We start from the raw sequence: 21,376 nt of genomic DNA on the forward strand, positions 1-21,376 counted from the left end.
CTGATAAAGAAAAAAAAGTGTGCAAACTTGTTATAAGTTACTTTATGCACTAAAACAAGCACTCAAACAGTGGCACACAAAGTTTAACCAAACTATATATGTTGGTAAATAGATTAATTAAGATTATTTTATATATAAATTACTTCGACATGCTATGGTGTCCTGGGGCTGTCTCGCGAAGATCTTCGATCCGAACCTTTGCATCTACTCTCTCTTAGAGGATGAACCACGCCTTCGCTATCGCAAGAATATAGCGATCGAAGAACTATGGCTCAGCTGCTTCATGTATACCGTATTGCCCGAAGGGGGCATGCTGCAAGAGCGTATCTCTGAATTAGCTATCAAACATATGGTATTACTCGGGTTGTTTGGTAGAGTGTATTAGCAAAAATAATGCATGCATTAACTTGATGTATTAGTACTTAGTAGTACCTTGTTTGGTACACTTTTTCATGCTATATATGTGCATTAGTTATACGCTCTATTGTGTATTAAAGTATGTATTGCTAATACCATGGATTTCTAGGTATTAGTAATGCAAATGGATTTAATCCATGCATTAGCATGGTTAAAGATTCAATTGTCCCTCAAAACCTTTTTTTACATCTTTTCCACCATATTTGTGAAGGGTATCTTTGTAAATAAATATTTTTAATTTTTTTTATATAATGCAAGTTATTTTTAATATACCAAACCACACAATGCATAGGACAAATATCTTCATAATTAATGCAAGCATAACTAATACAAGCATTACCGATACATTCTATTTAACATTATTCTTATACGCTCTTGGAAACAGCCTCTGACAGAAATGCAAGGTAAGGCTGCATACAATAGACCCTTGTGGTCAGTCCCTTTCTCGAACCCTGCGCATAGCGATAGCTTTAGTGCACTGAACTGCTCTTTTTACTCTATCAACGCCCAACGTCTAAGTCAAAAGTCTTCTTACCTGTTTCAGTACGTAATCTTTAATTTCCCTCATTAATGAAAAAAGTAGGGTACATTTTTTATGACTTGAAATAGGAAGATGATACGAAGTTCCCATAAAGACTATGAATGAATAGTAAAAAGGTGAAGTCTTGCTCTTAATAAATTTGATATTTGTGAAGTCTTGTTCTTTATTATTAAGTTGAGAATTTGCATGTTAGTCTTTAACAATCACTAATATTCTTCAACAATGTCACACACTTCTTCTTCCAAAATTCATAAGTACGATGCTTTTTTGAGTTTTAGAGGTGAAGATACACGTAGAACCTTTGTGAGTCATCTCTATAACGCTTTAATACAAAGAAGAATTGATGTTTTTAAAGATGATGAACGTCTAGAAACTGGAAAATCAATTCATGATGAACTACCGAAAGCTATTGAAGAGTCTAAATTTGCTATAGTGATATTTTCCGAAAGCTATGCATCGTCAACATGGTGTTTAGACGAGCTTGCACACATCATAAAGTGTCGAAAGGAATTGGGCCAAATCGTAATTCCTATTTTTTATAATGTGAGTCCATCAGATGTAAGCCATCAAAATCCCCCTTTCAATAAGTTTTTTTCCGAACATGAGAAAAATTACAAAGACGATATGGAGAAGATTCAAAGATGGAGGGATGCATTTGCAGTGTCTGGGAAAATATCAGGGTACCATTTGCAAAATTACAAGTAAGATGCCTTTTCTTTTTCTTATACAATTTAAGTCTCTTAATTTGACTGGACATGAAGTTTAAGAAATAAAGAGAGACTTTGTGGTCTTGAACTTGGAATATAGAATGTTGAAATTGGAAAACTTACTAAATATAAAAAAAGGCACTCTCTTATGCACAAGTCAAAAGAAAAGTAATACACTTAGCTTGCATATGGAGATGATTTGGACATGTGAAGAGAAGATGCACCAGTAAGAAGGTGCGAGAGGTTGGTTATATAGGGTACGAGGAGAGGCAGAGGTAGGCCGAAAAAGTATTGGAGTGAGGTGATAAGACAATATATGACCCAGCTCAGGTTACTGAAGACATGACCATAGATAGGAGGGTGTGGAGGACACGTAATAAGGTAGAAAGTTAGTATATGTAGTGTAGTGTTCTCTTGGTTAGAGTGGTTGGTGTTTGTCATTATTGTCATTATACTTGTATTATTGTAGTTCTTATTTTTGATATTTCGATTATCGCACTATTTTGTTGTTACTTGCTATATTTTCATCATTGTCGTCATTTTCTTTGTACGTGAATTTGTCGAACATGAGGCGAGAGTCTTTCGAAAATATCATATCTATCTCCATGAGGTAGTGGTAAGGACAACGTTTATTCTTGTTGGATGTTTGCCCTGACTTTCCTAGTACAATTGTGTTTTCCTTTTCCTAAAAGAAAAACACAGAGTCTCCATATTTGGCTAGTCCTTTTTCTTGTAGGAAAAAGTTTATGACTCTATAAATAGAGGTCCATTCCTATTAACTTGGTAACGTTCACAATGTAGTTCTAGAGGCTTTGAGAGTTTTGTGTAGGGAGAGAAACCGTGAGACACAAGCATTACGTTAACACTTGTGCGAACCTCTTTTTATTCCAAGTGAATTATATGATGTTATTTCTCTCTATATTTGGTACCTTCTTTTATATAATAGACTGTTCATCTTCTCTTGAGGATGTAGGTTGGTTGACCGAACCACGTTAAATGTTTGTATTTCTTTTGTTATATTTCTTGTTTGTCTTTTTACTCATGGTCTTTCGAAGTTTGCTTTTCTAGCTTCCGCATTACACTTGATTATTTCGGTCCTAACAATTATAATCTTCCCAAACACCACTCTTGGAATTTCACTAGGTATGTTGTTGTTGTTGTTAACTTTAAAATTTCTCTTTTTACCCTCAATGAAACGATTTACAATCACACAAATGTCTTAGGTTCATTTAAAACCACAAATTTCACTAGATATTTTCTTTCTTAAACTTTGTAGCATGTCAAACAATTTGATATAAATTGATACGAAAGAAAGTATTTGATTTCTAATGTTCGATCTAAATAGTTTTTCTTTTCATTGTAACATGTAGGGATGAAGCAGATTGTATCAAAAAGGTTGTTTACAAACTAATGTCATTATTACATATTGAATACCATGAGGATGACAACAATGACGACGACGTTTGTTCCGGTGGAACACGGGGCATGGGCGCTAAATCTCCAATTCTTATTGATGGAGGGAAAATGGTATTGTTTTTTTTTATAATTTGAATCCTTTTAGTGAAATTCAATAAATACCTATATGTAACGTAAGGGGTGAGTACGCCATTAACTACCCAATGTCAAACTTGTGTGTCACTTGACATTTGAAAATGTCTGAATTGTCAAAACAAAAATCCTATTTAGTAATAATTAGTATGATTATCACTATGTAATTCAAGAAAGTAGAAACTTGAACTGATTTTTCTCCTTGAGTTATACATATCATCCGGCACTGACGCACCGGATCTCATCATATTGTAATCTTAAAAATATCAAAATATAACAAATACATGTTTTCCTTTGATAGTTTTATTGTGTTATTTTCGTGAATATTAGAATTGATATGTCATTTATATTCGATTTATTTTCTAATTTCTGATGTTTTATGTTTGTAATTTGACTGTCAAATAGAGTTATTCGCTGGATAAGAAGACGGGAAAGAAATGTTTTATGGTAGCAGCAAGGGGACTTGAGATTGAATGGGGTGGTACAGCAGAGTATTGGGAATGGATATCTCATCCGGACTCAAGGTTTTATATATTCACTCTTCCTTTTCATTATTAGTATAAATTTTTGAAAGGAACTACTTTATTACTACATATAATTTTTTTGTAGATTCTCGGAAGTGGCTAAACTCAAGAGGGTCTGTTGGCTTGATATTCGAGGCAAAATTGAAACTCGAAGACTGTCAAAAAGAACCAAATATGTTGCTTATCTAGTGTTCAAATTGGAAAATAAATTCCATGGCCTTGAAACTGTTAATGCAGTTGTTAGATTTGTTGATTCTATGAGTGTAAAAGAAGCAGAGAGACGAGCTAGTGTTGTGCATTTTTCAGGACAAGGACCTAGAGAGACACTACCCTTCAAAAGAGGTGATGGATGGATGGAATTAAAAATGGGAGACTTTTTCAATGATGCGGGAGAAGATGGAGATGTTGATGCACGATTAATGGAGACTGAGCATCTCGAAGCAAAAGGTGGCCTCATTGTTCAAGTAGTGGAGTTTCGACCCGAATGAAGAACATAAGAATATTCCTTTTTTTGTTTTGGTTTCATTTGGATTGATTCAAGTACTTTTATATATGGCCCTTCTATAGGAATGCATTGATCGAGAGAATAGAATTTGGTTAGATAATGTGTGATTGGTAGTAAAGCCGATTTTTTAAATATTTTAATATGATCCTACAAGATTTAGTTTCGTTCAAATGTCGAGATTATCTACATCGACGTCTAGTTATTTTTAAAAAAATCATGTAAAATAACAGAGTGAGTTGATGGATACACCACATGTCTATAGTATCAATTTTCTGCACTTTGTTTCAATCAACTATTTTCTTCCCACACTGTTTTGAAAGGCCAAAGCCTTGTCCAATCTAGAATGCAAACTACACCAGTTCACTATAAGGACATAATTAAGCATTGTGTGATAGTATGAAAATAAAAGGCACAGTTTCTATTCTGAAACTTGAAGGGGAGCCTTGCTAGCTCCTCTCGATATCATTTACCACCTAACTTAAAAGATTCCAATTATTTTTGGGTTAAGGGTAAAAAAACACATCTAAACTATCTCTTTTTTTGAGTTTCATAACTAAATTATTAGGACGATGAGTTTTATATCTAAACTATCACTTATTTCTTTGAAAAATACACCTCTCTTTTTTATTCTACCCTCATCTTGGTGTGTGTATTACACTTTTTCTTTCATGTAAAAAAAATTTGTGACATCACACTTTATATGGACAAAAACAAAAATTAAATAAATTATTAGAATTAGTTAAAATTAAAAATTAAAGTATTACTATCTCCCCCCCACCCCCACCCCCATCCCCCCAAAAAATATAAAATAAAATATAAATATTTTTCTGTAACACCCCTTAAAATGTTATTGATTCATGGATCCTTTCATTCATGAAGTCCAAATAAATTATCAAAAAAACTATTTAATTCAAGCATAAAACTTTATGGATTTTCATATCATGATTCTAATTGCATAGATTATTAAATATTTGAAGTTTAATCACCTATCTTATGTTAGTTTATGTTGGCTCTTAAATGCATTAATGTTTTTTTGATTTATGAAAGGTCCTTATATGAAGACATAAAAATGTTTTAAAGTATTTTGATTATATTATGATCTCTCATGTCTAAAGTATTTTGATCATAATTATTTCTCTCATGACTAAAGTATTTTGATTATATTATGTTCTCTCATGACTAAAGAATTTTGATCATGTTCTAAAGTATTTTGATCATGTTCTAAAAGTATTTTGATCATGTTCTCTCATGCCTAAAGTATTTTTATCATATTCTAAAGTATTTTGATCATATTCTAAAAGTATTTTGATCATGTTCTCTCATGCCTAAAGTATTTTGATCATGTTCTCTCATATCTAAAGTAATTTGGGCATAACTTTTCATAGGATGATCCAAATTATGTGATTCAAATTTCTGAGTAACCACAACATCATTACCTACAACTTTCATGAAGAACACATCTTAAGATTCGGAGTTTAAGTAGATCAAATAAATTGATCTTTGCAAGACATAGTGCTGTGACGGAATGGAGTATTTGTAGAATAAAATTCATATCTCGATGTAGAATGCTCCAAATCGGATGATTCTTGAACTAACTGAAACTACACTTCTATATCTACAATTCTTATGAAGACACCAAATCTTAATAAGGAATTTATCTTATTCAAACGCAGCTTCGAAAACGAATATTCCGTTAAAAGATATTTCATCTCACCTACCATACAAAGATCTAGAACCATTTGACATCATCCATGACATCAAAATTCTTCATTGAATTTTTAAGATCATCCTTTATGATTATATTTATTTATTGTTAGGTCCCTCCTCCACACCTATAAATACCCACCTTATTTTCTCATTTTATTCATCAAGCTTTCTTAAGCAATTCTTCTCTCTATATACTTCTTCTCAAATATAGTTTTAGTTTTAGTAGTATAAAAATACTACTCCGGTGATTCTTATACTCCGGGTAGTACACAAAACGCTCCGGAGAGAAGAAAAGGCTAGGGATCTAAGAGTGTTCCAATTCGGAGTAAACCTTCGGATTTAAGGTATATAAGGCTTTCATAGCATTGGATTGAGTTCGTCCATGCGCTCAATATTTAAATTAATTATAATTGAATTATAGTTGAATTTTATCCAAATCTTGAATTCTAAATGAAATAATTCTTCTTCTATTGAGTTGGATATATTTATGCATTAATATTATTATTATTGTTATCTCTCATATTATTGGAATTATTGTTCATGGCTACTTTCCCATGAATCCTAATTGATTTAATGTTCATGAATATTTTTATACATGTTTTGAGTAAAGATGTTGGCTTTTTATTATTTTCATTGATAAAAAGAAAGTTATATGAATTAATACTATATATGTATTTTATTGAATTTTGAAAGAGCAAAAGAGTTGAGTTTGAATGAATTTGAGCAAATGATATTTTGAGTAAGATATTTTGATGAGATATAAATAATATTTTTGGAAGTATAATGATTGATGAACATGAAATGAGATGAGTTTGATGATTTAAATTAAAGTCCAATGAGACTAGATGATGAGTTTAATATGAACACATATTTTGGGAGTAGTATTGAGCACCGAGTTGGGTAAGAGTTTAATTGACTCAAACCCCAGAACTACGTAGCCAGCGTAGGATGGAGGCTATGCCTCTTAAGTCCCAAAAAGAGGACTTTGATGAGTGGATCCAAGATGGTGATGTCCTTTACCCTGGCAAGGTATTGGATGGATGTGGCAACGACATCGCTTCGTTGTATCATCGCTAGCTCATAAGTGATGGTTGTCGGTTAGAGAAACTCCCAACTGAGTAAGCATTGCTTATTACTATTATTTTTATTATTATATTTTAAACTTGCATTACATATTGATGTTGAGATGATGTTGAGTTTTGAGATGAGTTTTCTTGAGAGGAGTTTCTTGATATCTGTCCTTACCTTCCTGCCATTTTACATACTCGTACATTCCACGTACTGATGTCATTCGACCTACATCGTTTTATGATGCAGATACAAGTGTTAGAGATCCTCAATAGGCGCATCGTTGAAGATCATTTCTTTTCGGCTATTTGGTGAGTCCTTCTTGTATTCGAAGGAACTCCTTATCCTTTTATTATTGTTAAGTGTGATGTTTCTTTTGAGGTAGCCATGGACATGTCATTGGCACCATCTAAGAGTATTAGAGGCTTCATAGACAGAGTTTGATGATGTAATCCGAGTAGTTCTCCTTAGAAACTACTTCTTCTAAAAATTATCATTTTTTTCTTTTAATATTGATGATGACAAGCCCACATTAGTATTCTTAAGTCTTCCGCTGATGAACAAATGAGTAATGAGACCAAGTGGTTCTCTCGAAAGCCAGAGATAGTTTCTGAGTGCCGGCCACGCCTAGGGTACCCTCTCGGGTGTGACATTTTCTTCTCTCACTCCACCACTTTCTCTTATCATACCCCCCTCCAAATTAAATTTTTAGACATAATTGCTACTTATTGTAATTTCTTTTATAAAATTTCTTTTATAAGAAGTGATAGTTTAGATATGAAACTCACACTTTCAAATTTTTTAATTTTATTTTTATTTTTTAAATTTCTCTCATAAAAGAACAAAATTGTACTATACTTTCTAGAATGGGACTACACGATGAAACGTCAATTATAAAAAAAATAATTGTAATTAATAAATAAAACAAAATGAATTATATGGTCGTTTAGTTGGAAGATTCATCTGACTCCACCAACTTTATAGATGTAAAATTAATTTAGCACATGAAAATAAAAGCCGTACATCAAGTTGGAATGGGTTAAATTGAACTGAGCATATATATGTTTGGCGGGTTAATTTGGGCATAGTTGAATTTAATCGATCTAAAAGCTTGGACTAATTTAAGCAATCTAGTTGATCGCTGGGTAAATTTATGTGTCAAGCTGATATTTGAGTTCAAGTCTGAGTGTATGTATATGTATTTTGCTAGTTAAATATAAAGTGCAAGTGGGACTCTTAAGAACGCAAGTCTTTAGATAAAAATCTTGCGATTTTGATAAAAGAAAGACAATATTATAAGGGCAGTCCAGTGCATTAAATTTTCATTGTGTGCATGGATCGGAAGAGGGTCAGACCACAAGAGTCTATTGTACGCAGTCTTATATTGCATTTCTACAAGAAAGTGTTTTCGTGGCTTGAACTCGTGATCACCTGAATAACTTTATTAGTTACATCAAGATTCTTCTTCCGAACAATATTACACTATATTCTAAAAAAATGTTTGTCTCCTACCTTGACCAGATGGATGAACCGACTATTAGCTCACATGACTTTGAAACTTCACGCATTCTGGTATTGTACTTTTCTTTTCTTTTTGTATTGATTAGCAAAACTCATACGGAATACGAACAATTCAACTTTGAAAGGTAAGATTAAAGGACTTTGAAAATGAAAATAAAAATAAACAATATATATATATATATATATATATATATATATATATATTGATAAAAACGAAATAAAATTAAAAATAAATTTCTAATTTAAAGAACTAGAAAATCAATTGAACTTTGATGAGATGACTTGATATTACTCCTTCCGTCCCAAATTGCACTCTACATTTTGCTTTTCAAAAATCAGTTTGACTAATCACCAAAGCTAATTAAATTAGATTAATCTAATGCAATAACAACACATTCAGTGTAGTCACACAAATAGGATTTGGAGAGGGTAGGATGTATCCAAACCTTACCACTACCTTTGTGGGGGTAGAGAGGTTATTTTTCGAAAGACCCTTCGCTCAAAAAAATTGTATTCGAATCAGGATTGCAAGAAAAATATGGCAGCAACATATATAGCAATATAAAAAAAAACAAATAAAGCTATAGATTACGCTTCAATATTTTAAAATTAAAATTTAGATATATGAAAAATATATGAATAGTACTATAAATTGCAATTTTCCTTTTGTCGATATAGTAAAACTGTATATCGTCAACTATTGATTAAAATTCATATAATTTGACTCTTGAAAAATAAAATGTGATAAATATTTTGAGATGATCAAAGTAAATACGATAAATATACAAAGTTTGTGGTGTCTGCATTGTTGTTGACTTGTCGGACTTAATGTAGGAAACATGTACCAATATGTGTTGTGGTGTAGTGGTGTGATTGTTTCACCCTTAACTAGAGGTCTTGAGTTTGAGCCCTGGGTATAAATTTTTTTTTGTTGGGAGCGTCACCCCTGAATGGGCCCTGCAATACGTGTGGGGCTCCACGAACATCAAACACTGGATGAAAAATAAAAAAAAAACAAAAAGAAAACACGTGAAATTTATGCGGATACAATTTGACAATAATATTCCAATTAATATTATCATAATTTTTAGGAAAATGATTTGAGTAGATAGCACATTCAATGGACCCTATTGGAAAATCAGCATTTAGTCATACATGTGGGATAAGTAATTAAATTAATTAAAGAGTTTGATTGAGTAATGTTACATCAACTATTTAATTTGGCTACTTTTCTGCAAATAATTAAATTTATTGTTTGTTCACGGTTAGATGAGTTACTATTTTAGATAATTCTTCAATAATTAATTAATTAATTATTTGAATAGGAAGTTTCAGATTAGAAAAAATTACCTAAATACACAATTAATTTTATTATATTCTTCAAAAAATTTTACCATTTGAAAAAATTACAAAAATTTCTTCTCTCCTATTTTCGGATACATCACTTTACATGATGTATCGGTCGGATACATCACTTTACGTGATGTATCGGGATATCGAATACATCATTTTGGGATATATCAAGATTTCACCAAATTTGAGGGATTCTTGTAATTAAAAAAAAAGTAGAAATAAGATTAACACTATAGAATTTATGTACACTGCGCGTAAAGATTATTACAGCTTACTTTCAAGAATCTATTTTGGCCCAATGAGGTATCCTCCAATAAGTGGAAAGTCTTCTACTTGCGTGTTAGCTTAGATAGGCCAGAGAGGATCAAAAGATCGCTTCTTTCATCAAAAAGAGTTTATAACTTATTCAGGTTTTTGATGTATTAAATCTTCTAATATATGTTAGAAAAATATTTTAATTATCTTTAGTTTTAACAAAAATCACCTTTTCACTATTTTTGATATTTGGATATTAGGAAAGGATCGATCATTAAGAACCTATTTATGATTTTGCGACGCACAAGCAAATTTTCTAGTTTTCCTATATATAAACTAAAGTTCAATAGTATGAGTTTGAACATTATTGTTGTAGATAAAAGATTGATATTTAAGTAAAGAAGGTTAGTAAGCGGAGGTGGGATCTAACACAAATATTCCATGATTTTTATTCATACAATGTATTCATATTGAGACATGAGCCAAAATATTTATAAATAGTTAATTATGAACGTTGATATTATTTTATGTTAATTTGAGACTATTATAAAAATATACAAATTTTAAAAGATGAATCCATCTCTGACAAATCTTTCTTTCCCCAAATTTTTTGATAGTGCATCACTAATTCTCGGATTTCTCAATTATAAAAAAAAAAGTTAGGAAACTCTAGTTCATATTTTTGGGTTTAGAGAATTTTCTTTAAAAAAGATGCAATGTGTTGCTTTTGAAAGTCTTTTACTTATTCAATAAGTATATTTTAATTTTAATTCTAAACATGATGCCAATTTTTCAATAAGTATATTTCCTTCCTTTTTCAATTTTGGAGTTTTGGTCAAGAATCAAAATTAGGACATTTCTACTATAGTAATAAAATAAAGGAGATATACTTTACCTAGATTCAAATAGACGGACCAATAAGATAGTACTGTCTTGTCGAGTACGATTCTAATAATATATTTGAATTATTATATTTTTATCACTAGTACAATTTTTTTTTTTTATTGACTTCTTGATGTTAGTATTTATTTATATATAATTGCTTAGTTTGATTTGAATGCGTCCATTTCTTGCCATTGGGTATTATGCCTCTTGAGTATTAAACTTTGAACGAATTTTCTAATTCCATTTATTTTTATTTGTCACATTTTACTTCACGAGAATCGATCAATTTAATTAATATTTGAAGTTAAATTAAATTAAATTAATTTAATATTTTAAATTTATATCTTTAAAAACTATACAAAAAATACTATAAGTTGCAATTCTTCTTATATTAATACAATGAGAAAAACATTTTAAAATATTTGTCAAAATTCATATAGATTAACTTTCGATAAGTGAAATGTGATTAGTAAAAATGATCGGGGGAGAAGTAAACTTGGAATGAACTTCTTGGAAATTAATGAAACAACTATCAAGACTCCAGTACAATCAAGCCTACTCATCCTTGAGAATTTGTGATGGAAAATGAAGCAAGGAAGGAAATAATTAGGCCTCTCAATATGGCCATCTAGTTGGAAAATTCAAGTACCTCCACCAGTATTACTATAGCCTGCCAAATCAATTAATATATACCAACCCCCACCCCCACCCCCTCCCCCAACCAACCCCACCCCGGTATATGAGCGCGTCAATCTTTTGACGTATAATTGAAGTGAACATAAAAATGACTGAACTTCAATTATTTGTGGCAGCAAAAGTGAATGCAAACGTGGCTAAGATTTAGCCATATTTAATTTGGCTAAAGTTTAATCATGTATGTGCGATCTACCGACTTACCAACTTTAGATGCACTGATTTTTTATAGCTTCGTTTTAATATATCTTAAGTTGTTTCGAAGTGAGTAGACTTGTAAAATTTATATACTTTGGGCTTGACTCAACCAAGCAGCCCCAAATAGATATTTGTGCATTTACCACTATTTTAACCTATCCAAATTCAAACCAATTGTTCAATTTGACACCCATAAACCAGTATAAACATCATAAAACACACTTCAATTGTACATTTCATCACATAATCGCTAGTCAAGAAGAGTTTCCAGTCAAAATGGTTAACTACTCTGCAGATCGACCATGAAAATAAAAACAATTGAAGAAAACTTGCTACAGTTAAGATTGTGAAATCAAATTGTGAGGTTCGTGGGATAATTTCGGGAGAGATAGAGGTAGATCGAAAAAGTATCGGGAAGAGGTGATTAGATAGGACATGACGCAACATAACTTGGACATCACCTTAGTTAGGAGGATACAGAGTATTCAGATTAGGGTAGAAGGCTAGTATCTATCTGAGCGTTGTCTCAGTTGTCCTTCCATACTAGCAGTCGTATAGCATTACTCTTGTAGTTTCTTGTTCTTCTATTTCTATTATTATGTGTTATTTCTTGTACTTCGACGGTAGTATTTTTTTTTTTTGTAGAATCACTATTTATTTATTTATTCAGAAAGTTTTGTCATGCTATTCTTAGTATTTGTCGCAATTCTTTCACTTCTATTATTTCTTTTTCCGAACTACTTTGTATATTTTTCCTTAAGTCGAGAGTCTATAGGAAACAACTTCTCTATCTATAGAGATAAAATCTGAATACACACCACCCTCGTCGTACCACATTTATAAAATTACAGATGTTGTGTTGTTGTTTTATCCTGGTACATATGTAACTATGCATTGACTACTAGTAATAGTATAAGGAAAAGAAGAAAATTCACTTACATTTACCTACTATAAAAAAAAAAGAGAATTTTTCAATTAAATATGAACAGCCCAAGAATTATGTAATTGTCACACTGTCAACATCCACTAATTAAATTGGCATATTAAAAGAGATCCTATATGGATTTGTTCCAAATAATTACCGATGGGCGGCACGTCTCCAAAATTGTTTTAAAAAATCTTTAGTCAAATTAAGGAAGCATAAGCACTGATGCAACATGAATGAACACACGTTGAGACATCATACGTCTAGATTCAGAATTGAAATTTATGATGCTTTATAATAATTTTAACTCAATATATAATAATAACTGAGTTTACAATCAAATATTTATAGACATTATGTACATATATGGGAAAAGAATCAAATATAGTACTCCTAAACTATTCAAAATAGGTTAGTTTTATCATGTGTCGTGTTATTGGCTTAAAAATAGCATTACAATTATGTTTTTGGCTCAGAAATTAATGCCCTCCAACTATCAAAGTAGTTCAACCCACAAATGGTTACTTATGAAGTAGAGTCCAATCTCTACTTGAAGTCAAGACTGAATTCTTGTTGATTCGAGGAAGAACACTTAAAAACTAAGAGACAGGAGCCAAGAACTTTCAACGACAAATAAAGATAGTTGAAGAAAAAAAATTGGGACGAAAAAATTGGTTCAACCAAGTAACAAGAAGTAGATAGAATTACTTGTTGTTAATTAGTGTAGGAATCAAATAAATGAGATGAAGAACCAGTTAACAACTAAGTAAAATCAATAATTAGATGTTAAATAGTTGAGAAATCGAAAGATAAAGGAGTGTAGAAGAAGAACTAGGAAGTTTTGACACTTAAAAAAAAAATCGAAGAGTTTAGTGCACCGAGATACCCTTTATATTTTGTATTGTGCAAAAAAATACTCATGAATATCAAATTCATAGAGTAAACTAATAATCAAGCATACCAATACTTTGTTACATATAAATTGCTGGCGAAGTGAAATGAAAAACTCACATGAAATTATTCTTTCGCCTTTTACTAAAGAATACCATGGTCACTGCTCATTAAACTCTACCCTATCAAATAAAAAATAGAAAACAACTTCATTCTAATTAACTGAACAAACAACTACTTTTACCATCTAATATGCTTCAAAATTGATCGACTTAATTCCTACTTTTACCACCTAAAAAGTAGAAATTAAGTCGATCAATTTTGAAGCACTAGTCAATAGGCATCAACTATGAAACATGTGGGTGCTAAACGGGTGGTTGGGCTGAATTTGGACATCGAATTAAATAATTCGCTCTAAAGTTACTTAGCTTGAAATAAGTTAAACATCATATTATATTTAGACTAAATTAATTGTGTTCGGCCGAATTCGCATGCTGGCTCCTCTCTGATATCATTTACCACCTAGCTTAAAAGATTTCAATTATTTTTGAGATAAGTGTAAAAAACACACCTAAATTATCTCTTTTTTTTTCAGTTTCATAACTAAACTATTGAGACTGTGAGTTTAATATCTAAACTATCACTTATTAGTTTGAAAAATACACCTCTCTTTTATTCTACACTCATCATGGTGTGTGTATTACACTCTTTCTTTCATGTAAAAAAAATTGTGACATCACACTCCACATGGACAAAAATAAAAAATTAAATAAATTATTACAATTAGTAAAAATTAAAGATTAAAGCATTACTATCCCCCCCCCCCCCACTCCCTTCCCCCCCAAAAAATATAAAATAAAATATAAATATTTTTCTTCTCTCACTCCACCAATTCTCTCATCATACCCCGTCCAAATTTCTAGACATAATGCTGACTTATTGTAATTTCTTTTATAAAGTTTATTTTATAATAAGTGATAGTTTAGGTATGAAATTCACACTTTCAAATTTTTTAATTTTATTTTTATTTTTTTAATTTCTCTCATAAAAGGACAAAATTGTACTATACTTTCTGGAATGGGACTACACGATGAAACGTCCAATTATTAAAAAAAAAACCTAGTAATTAATAAAATTAAACAAAATGAATTATATGGTCTAGTTGGAAGATTAATCCGACTCCACCAACTTTATAGATCCACTTGGCTCTGTCAAAGTAGGAAAAAAAAATTATGATTACAGAGGAATCAGAATCCAAAAAAAAAAGTATTTTCAAAGTCAATTCTACTAATAAATATTAAATACAATATGAAGTCTTGATCAAGAAAAGGTTACATTCAACTTATTTGTTTTAATCAATAAGTAGTTAATATGTCACAGTCTAAAGTCTTAAATTACTTGTCATGTAACTATGAAATTTCTAGGAAATTTTATTCTCTATAGTCTATTCTATTCTATTTCAAGCAAACTTAATAGCAAAATGCCTAAATCTCCCTTGAATAGTCGGTTTTCTCAAAACTAAACAAAAAATGTATGATAGTTCTCTCTTTGGTCTCTTGCAAATGCTATATGAGACACTAAAGAACGAGGCGAAATTCCTATCAAATGTTGGCAATCAAATCCAAGATATTCGAGGTGAAATAAATCGAATACAATGTTTCTTGCAAGATGCAGATGCTAAAAAAACAGAATATGAGACAGTTAGAAACTGGATAGCAGATATTAGAGAAGTTGCTTATGATGTGGAGAATATTCTTGAGAAATATAGGCATAAGATTACATTGAGGAAGGATCGATCGTTATGGAAGGAGAATAAAACTCTACATAACATAGGGATGGAAACAAAAGATGTTATATCAAGAATTGATAACATAAAAAGGTGTATGCAAACTTATGTTGATACTGGAATAAGAGCTATATGTCAAGGAGAGTCCTCAGTAGAGAAAAACCAATGGTTAACGAGATCTTACTCTCATCTTGTAGACGAAGATTTCGTTGGATTAGTACAAGAGGTGAATAAGTTGGTTGTTGAGTTGATCAATGAAGAAAATGATGAGTTTCATGTAGTTTTTGCTATATGTGGAATGGGAGGTCTAGGTAAAACAACACTTGCACGAAAGGCATATCGTCATGTTGATGTACAAAATCATTTTCAAGGTTTTGCTTGGGCTAGTATATCGAAACAATGGCAAGCAAGAGATGTGCTGCAGAGTATACTCACAAAACTTGAACCTGAAAACAGGATGCGGATTAACATGATGATGGATGATGAGCTTGTTAAGGCACTTTACAATATTCAGCAGAGGAAAAAATGCCTGATTGTGTTGGATGATATTTGGTCAACAAATTTTTGGAATAGTGTAAAACATGCTTTTCCTAAGGGGAAAGAGAGTAGAAGCAAGATTTTGCTGACAACGCGCAAGAAGGACGTGTGTACACACATAGATCCAACTTGTTTCCTGTTTGAACCAAGATGTTTGGATGCTGAGGAGAGTTGGAAGTTACTTCATAAGAAAGCATTCCCCAGAATAAACACTCCAGGTAATTTATCTTCAATTCAATGAACTCTGATTTAAATAATTTGCTCAAATAGGTGTTAAAATCCAAGAAGTTTAGTATCAACAAGCAACTAAAGAAGCCAAGACAATCACAAAAGGAAATAAGATTATATGAATTGGCATAATACATAATAGATAAACAGACATTGAACTTGCCTCAGTTAGCAAGTAAGCACTCTAGTTTTAAGAGTACACGTCTAGACACCTCAACTTGGTCTCAACTCTCAACTAAACACTCCAGCTCATCCCAGTTATATCTCGTGGACACCTGATGCTGAGGTGGTGTAAATTTTAGAGGTGATCTGGATGATCATTTTGCAACTTGGAGTGTTCAATTGATATAGTGAAGACGAGTTGAGGTGTCTAGATGTTTATAATGAGAGTTTGAGTGCTTACTTGCTAGCTGACGTCAAGTTTGAGTGTTTGTTTGTGTGTTATGCGTTCAATTTTCTAAATGCACAAAACTTGGAGGTATTGCTTATTGAAGATATATTTATAACATATTGCTACTCAGAGCGAAATGAAAATTCTCTCTTGTTTTTGTGTAGATTTAAATATTGATTTGGAGTTGGAGAGGCTTGGAAAGAAAATGGTCAGTAAATGTGGAGGCTTGCCTTTAGCCATTATTGTGCTTGCTGGACTTTTAGCTAGAAGGCTTAAAATCGATGAGTGGAGAAGGACGTGCCAAAACCTTAACTTACACATGAGTGGTGAAAGTTTTGAACAAGATGGAGGAATTCATGGTGTCCTAGCTTTAAGTTATTATGATTTACCATATCAGCTTAAGCCGTGTTTTTTGTACTTGGGCAACTTTCCTGAGGATCAAAAGATTTCTGCGCGAAGGTTGTATCAGCTATGGGCTGCTGAAGGTATGATATCATTGGAAGGTAACCAAGGAGAGGAGACAGCAATGATGGAGATAGGTGAACGTTATCTGCACGAGTTAGCTCAAAGGTACATGGTTCAAGTGCAACTAGAGGAAACAACTGGAAGGATCAAATCTTGTCGACTTCATGATCTCATGAGAGATACATGTTTGTCAAAAGCAAAGGAGGAAAACTTTCTCAAGTCAGTTTCTCCTCAGCATTTGCATCAATCGATGCACTACTCTTCTTCAGCTAAAGCAACATCAACACGTACTGTACGTAGACTCTCTATCACAGTAGACAATGATGTTCAGAACTATTTCTCTACTGATGATAAGTCATTTCAGCATGTTAGATCAGCTTTGTTCTTTCCAAGACAGACAGGACGCGAAGGCACAAAATATCCCCTGCCTTTATATCAAGGTCTGTGCAATAACTTCACAATGTTGAGAGTTTTGCATCTTGAGAAGTTCACTTTTGAGGAAATTTTACCCAAAGCAATTGGTAATTTGGTGCACTTGAGATACCTGAGCTTAAGACATTCACACTTTCAAAAACTTCCATCGTCTGTAGGTAATCTTAAGTACCTACAAACACTTGATTTGAGGGTGAATTTCTTCTCGTACTTAACTTTACCGAATACTATACAGAAGCTGCAAAACATGAGGAATTTGTATCTTCCCCCTTCTCATCTAAACACATATAAGTTGGAATTGAGTCCTTTAAGACACTTGGAAATACTGAAGAACTTTGATACACAAGTTTCTCCTTTTCGAGATCTCTTCAAGCTAACAAAACTTCAGAAACTAGCAGCCGTTCTCTCACTGGACTCAGACGAAATGGAAGAGGTCATCACACACCTCACCCTCAGATCAGGGAGACTCAGGGAAACATCTTTCCGCATTTTCTACAGATTTCATTCAGAAAAAGAGTTAAACATTCTGAAACTACTGTTAGGTTGTCATCATCTCCGCAAGTTAGATTTAGTCGGATATATCATTAAGTTACCAGAACACCACTCCTTTTCACAAAGCCTCACTAAGTTAACCTTGAGAAAAAGTGGACTTGAAGAAGACCCTATGGTTATTCTTCAGAAGCTGCCTAAACTATTTACCTTGTCATTACGTGGAAACGCGTTCATTGGTAAGGAAATGTGTTGTTCTCCACAAGGGTTTCCACTCCTCAAAACTCTTAAACTCCAGGGGCTACCAAATTTAGAAAGCTGGAGGGTGGAGACAGGGGCACTGCCCAATCTAGCTCATCTAGAAATCGACGAATGCAGGAAATTGGAGATGGTTCCTGATGGATTGCTATATCTAACTAAAATAAAGGAGATAATGATTTTAAACATGCCAGACACCTTCCAAAACAGGCTTCAAGAGGTTCAAGGAGATGACTTTAACAAAGTTCAGTTCAGGAAAAATTTCGGCACAAAGAAGTATTCAAAGATCAAATTCAAAATGCAAATATCAGGTACTCTGCAATCCATTTTTTTTTCACTAAAATACTTAAAATAGCGTACTATAAGAATTGTATCATACCTTTTTCTTTGAGACTACGCGTCTGTATCTCAATAATTGATATATACATAACTTATTTTTCATGTTCAGGACCAATGTTTGGTGGATTATTGCAGACCATTTGTCCATCAACAGTACCAAAGGAATGGAAGAAGCTATAAGAACTCACGGGGAAGATATCATCTAAAAGGTTCGTAAAAAGGACACTCGTAAACTTGTCAATTCATTCATCATAAAGCACTAAAACTGTATTTACTTCATCCTAAAAACTTCGCGGTTACCTATCCATACTGTGTACAATCTTCTGCGCAAAACATGCTTAGCTAGTTTCAACAAATGCATGTTTCATGGAACTGATGTATACTACCACAAAAACAATAATGACTGCTTACATTAGTTGTAATCGAAATTTGTGTTTCTGTTAAAAGTGATATGATCAGATAGAAAACTATTTGGACTCACAACAACAACAACATACCCAAAGTAGTCGCATAATGTGGGGTCTGCGGAGGGTAGAAGTGTACGCAGACCTTACTCCCAGAGATAGGGAGTCTGTTTCTGATAGACACTCGACTCAAGGAAAAACAGTCCAAAGCAAACCAGATAAAGAAGTAACGAAAGTCTTGTTAGGATCAAGCGCTTACCATTATGCCAAAAGTTATAGCTGATAGCAAATGCGCAACTTTATCTCTTAACTAAGTCCACCACGCAAGCTCCACTTTCGATCATGACTCCGATCCGGGCCACCCTATCCCCTAGTAGGCCTTGCCATAGGCAGAATGTTGGTATTTCCCAACAAGTATAAGAATCAATAGATAATAACAAAACAACAAATAGTAGTAGAATGGAAACTACAAAACAACAATACTATAATTGAGGTACAAGGAATCAACAGAAATCGAAGGACAAGAAACTATAGAAACAATAGTATGACTACTAATATGAACGGACAACACGAGACTGCCTATTATCATATTTGAACTCCTATCTTAAATATTAAAACCTTGTTTTTCCATATTTATACAAGGTATCTTTTGTCAACCAAAAGAGTTCTCCATCACAGTTTATATATGTCTTGTTGGGTGTTTGTCCTGACTTTCCTAGTATAATTAAATTTTCCTTTTCCTAAAAGAAAAACACAATGTCTTCATATTTGGCTAGTCCTTTTTCTTATAGGAAAAAGTTTATGACTCTATAAATAGAGGTTTATTCCTTCTAACTTGGTAGCATTCACAATGTAGTCCTAGGGGCTTTGAGCGTTTTGTGTAGGGGGAGAAACGGTGAGACACAAGTGTTACGTTAGCACTTGTGTGAACCTCTTTATATTCAGAGTGAATTGTGTGATGTTATTTCTCTTTATATTTTGTACTCTCATATTTATAGTGGATTTCTCATCTCCTCTTGTGGACATAGGTCAGTTGACCGAACCACGTTAAATGTTTGTGTCTCTTATGATATATTTCTCGTTTTTGTCTTCTTACTTGTGGTCTTTCGAGGTTTGCGTTGCTAGCTTCCGCATGACACCTAATTATTTTCATTCCTAACATGTATGAGGTAGCTTATTATTCATGATCTTTGTTCCTCATTTAGTTATCTATATGTGGTCTCAGTTTCTTTATTCAGGTCATGCATTTGTTGATGGTTGGCCTATTATGATTTCAAGCAAGACTGAACAAAGGATGGCAAGTGGACAGTATCCTTAATTTGCTCAACTTGGAAACATTTGAAGCAAAAGATGGGAAAGTTGAAGGCCTTGCTTCTCATGTTTGCGAGGTTGTACAGTCAGGGACAGAGAATTATACCATTTATACACATGGTTAAAATTATTTTTGATGTATATATAGTAATTGAACTCTCTTTGGCCTCTTCATGTGTTTATTTTTGATATTTTGAACTAGTGAAAATTCTGACTCCGCCTCTAGGTATGATCCAGAGATTCTACCTTTGTGTACAACTGTTTGTTAGACTATTAAGGTATTGAGTCTTGTATGATGTTTGATAGTAACAGAAAAGACCTTAGAATGGTAAAAATCTCTTTTTGTTTCGTCAATTATGATTTTCTTTAGAGCTCTCTTGTTACTACTTCTATTAGTTAGTACTATAATTGTCATTAGTTTACTCCCTCTTTTTGTGTATGATAGTGTTTGAATGTGTATACAATTCAAGAAATAATCAATAACTTTCAAACACAAACTAATATGCTTAACATACTACTGATTTTTCAACATTTCATTTTAATTAGAATATGAATTTGAATTATTCAGGGCAAAATGCAGAGTACTGAGTGTCAAATGAAAAACTAAAAACAAAACATAATACACAAATAGACATCTTATTTGACCTCAACTGACTGTTATATATCTAATTAGAAACCATAACTTGGCCTCATTAACACCCCAACTTTAAAAATATACACATTAAAAATTTCCAATGTTAAAAAAAATAAAATCATTGTGTGTTTCAAAAGGAAATACTTGAATTTTCTTTTTATATTTTCATAAGATTACGGTTTGAATTTTTGAACCAAAGTTTTATGAAACATCTCTAAGTTGAAAGTATAAACTTGTATTTTAGATTATCTGTTTTAAGTAAATTTTAAAATATTTTAGTTATTGCAAAAATTACCTATTTTTTCAACTATTTGATGTTCAAGAATAAGAAAAAAGTATTTCGTAACTGAAGTGTTTTGCTACT

At 32.3% G+C, this 21,376-nt stretch overlaps 2 protein-coding genes across 3 annotated transcripts; both read left to right on the forward strand.

Moving 5' to 3' along the window:
• Positions 1–1,134: 1,134 nt before the first annotated feature.
• Positions 1,135–4,431, forward strand: LOC129890516 (protein PHLOEM PROTEIN 2-LIKE A5-like). The gene is made up of 4 exons (XM_055966055.1): positions 1,135–1,659; positions 3,036–3,192; positions 3,619–3,737; positions 3,823–4,431. Exons 1-4 carry the CDS (start codon positions 1,181–1,183, stop codon positions 4,223–4,225), a joined length of 1,158 nt encoding a protein of 385 aa, XP_055822030.1. The 5' UTR covers positions 1,135–1,180; the 3' UTR covers positions 4,226–4,431.
• Positions 4,432–15,160: 10,729 nt separating this feature from the next.
• Positions 15,161–20,550, forward strand: LOC129882768 (probable disease resistance RPP8-like protein 2). Of its 2 annotated transcripts, none has more exons than XM_055957215.1 (4): positions 15,161–16,279; positions 16,845–18,635; positions 18,773–18,872; positions 20,293–20,550. In XM_055957215.1, the coding sequence occupies exons 1-3, from the start codon at positions 15,268–15,270 to the stop codon at positions 18,841–18,843; spliced, it is 2,874 nt and encodes a 957-aa protein (XP_055813190.1). In that variant the 5' UTR covers positions 15,161–15,267; the 3' UTR covers positions 18,844–18,872; positions 20,293–20,550. The 2 variants fall into 2 exon arrangements, with proteins under 2 accessions (XP_055813190.1, XP_055813198.1); XM_055957223.1 differs by having other exon boundaries at positions 20,306–20,550.
• Positions 20,551–21,376: the final 826 nt, after the last annotated feature.

Source organism: Solanum dulcamara, chromosome 1 (genome assembly GCF_947179165.1).
Source record: "Solanum dulcamara chromosome 1, daSolDulc1.2, whole genome shotgun sequence".
NCBI classification, from domain to species: Eukaryota; Viridiplantae; Streptophyta; class Magnoliopsida; order Solanales; family Solanaceae; genus Solanum; species Solanum dulcamara.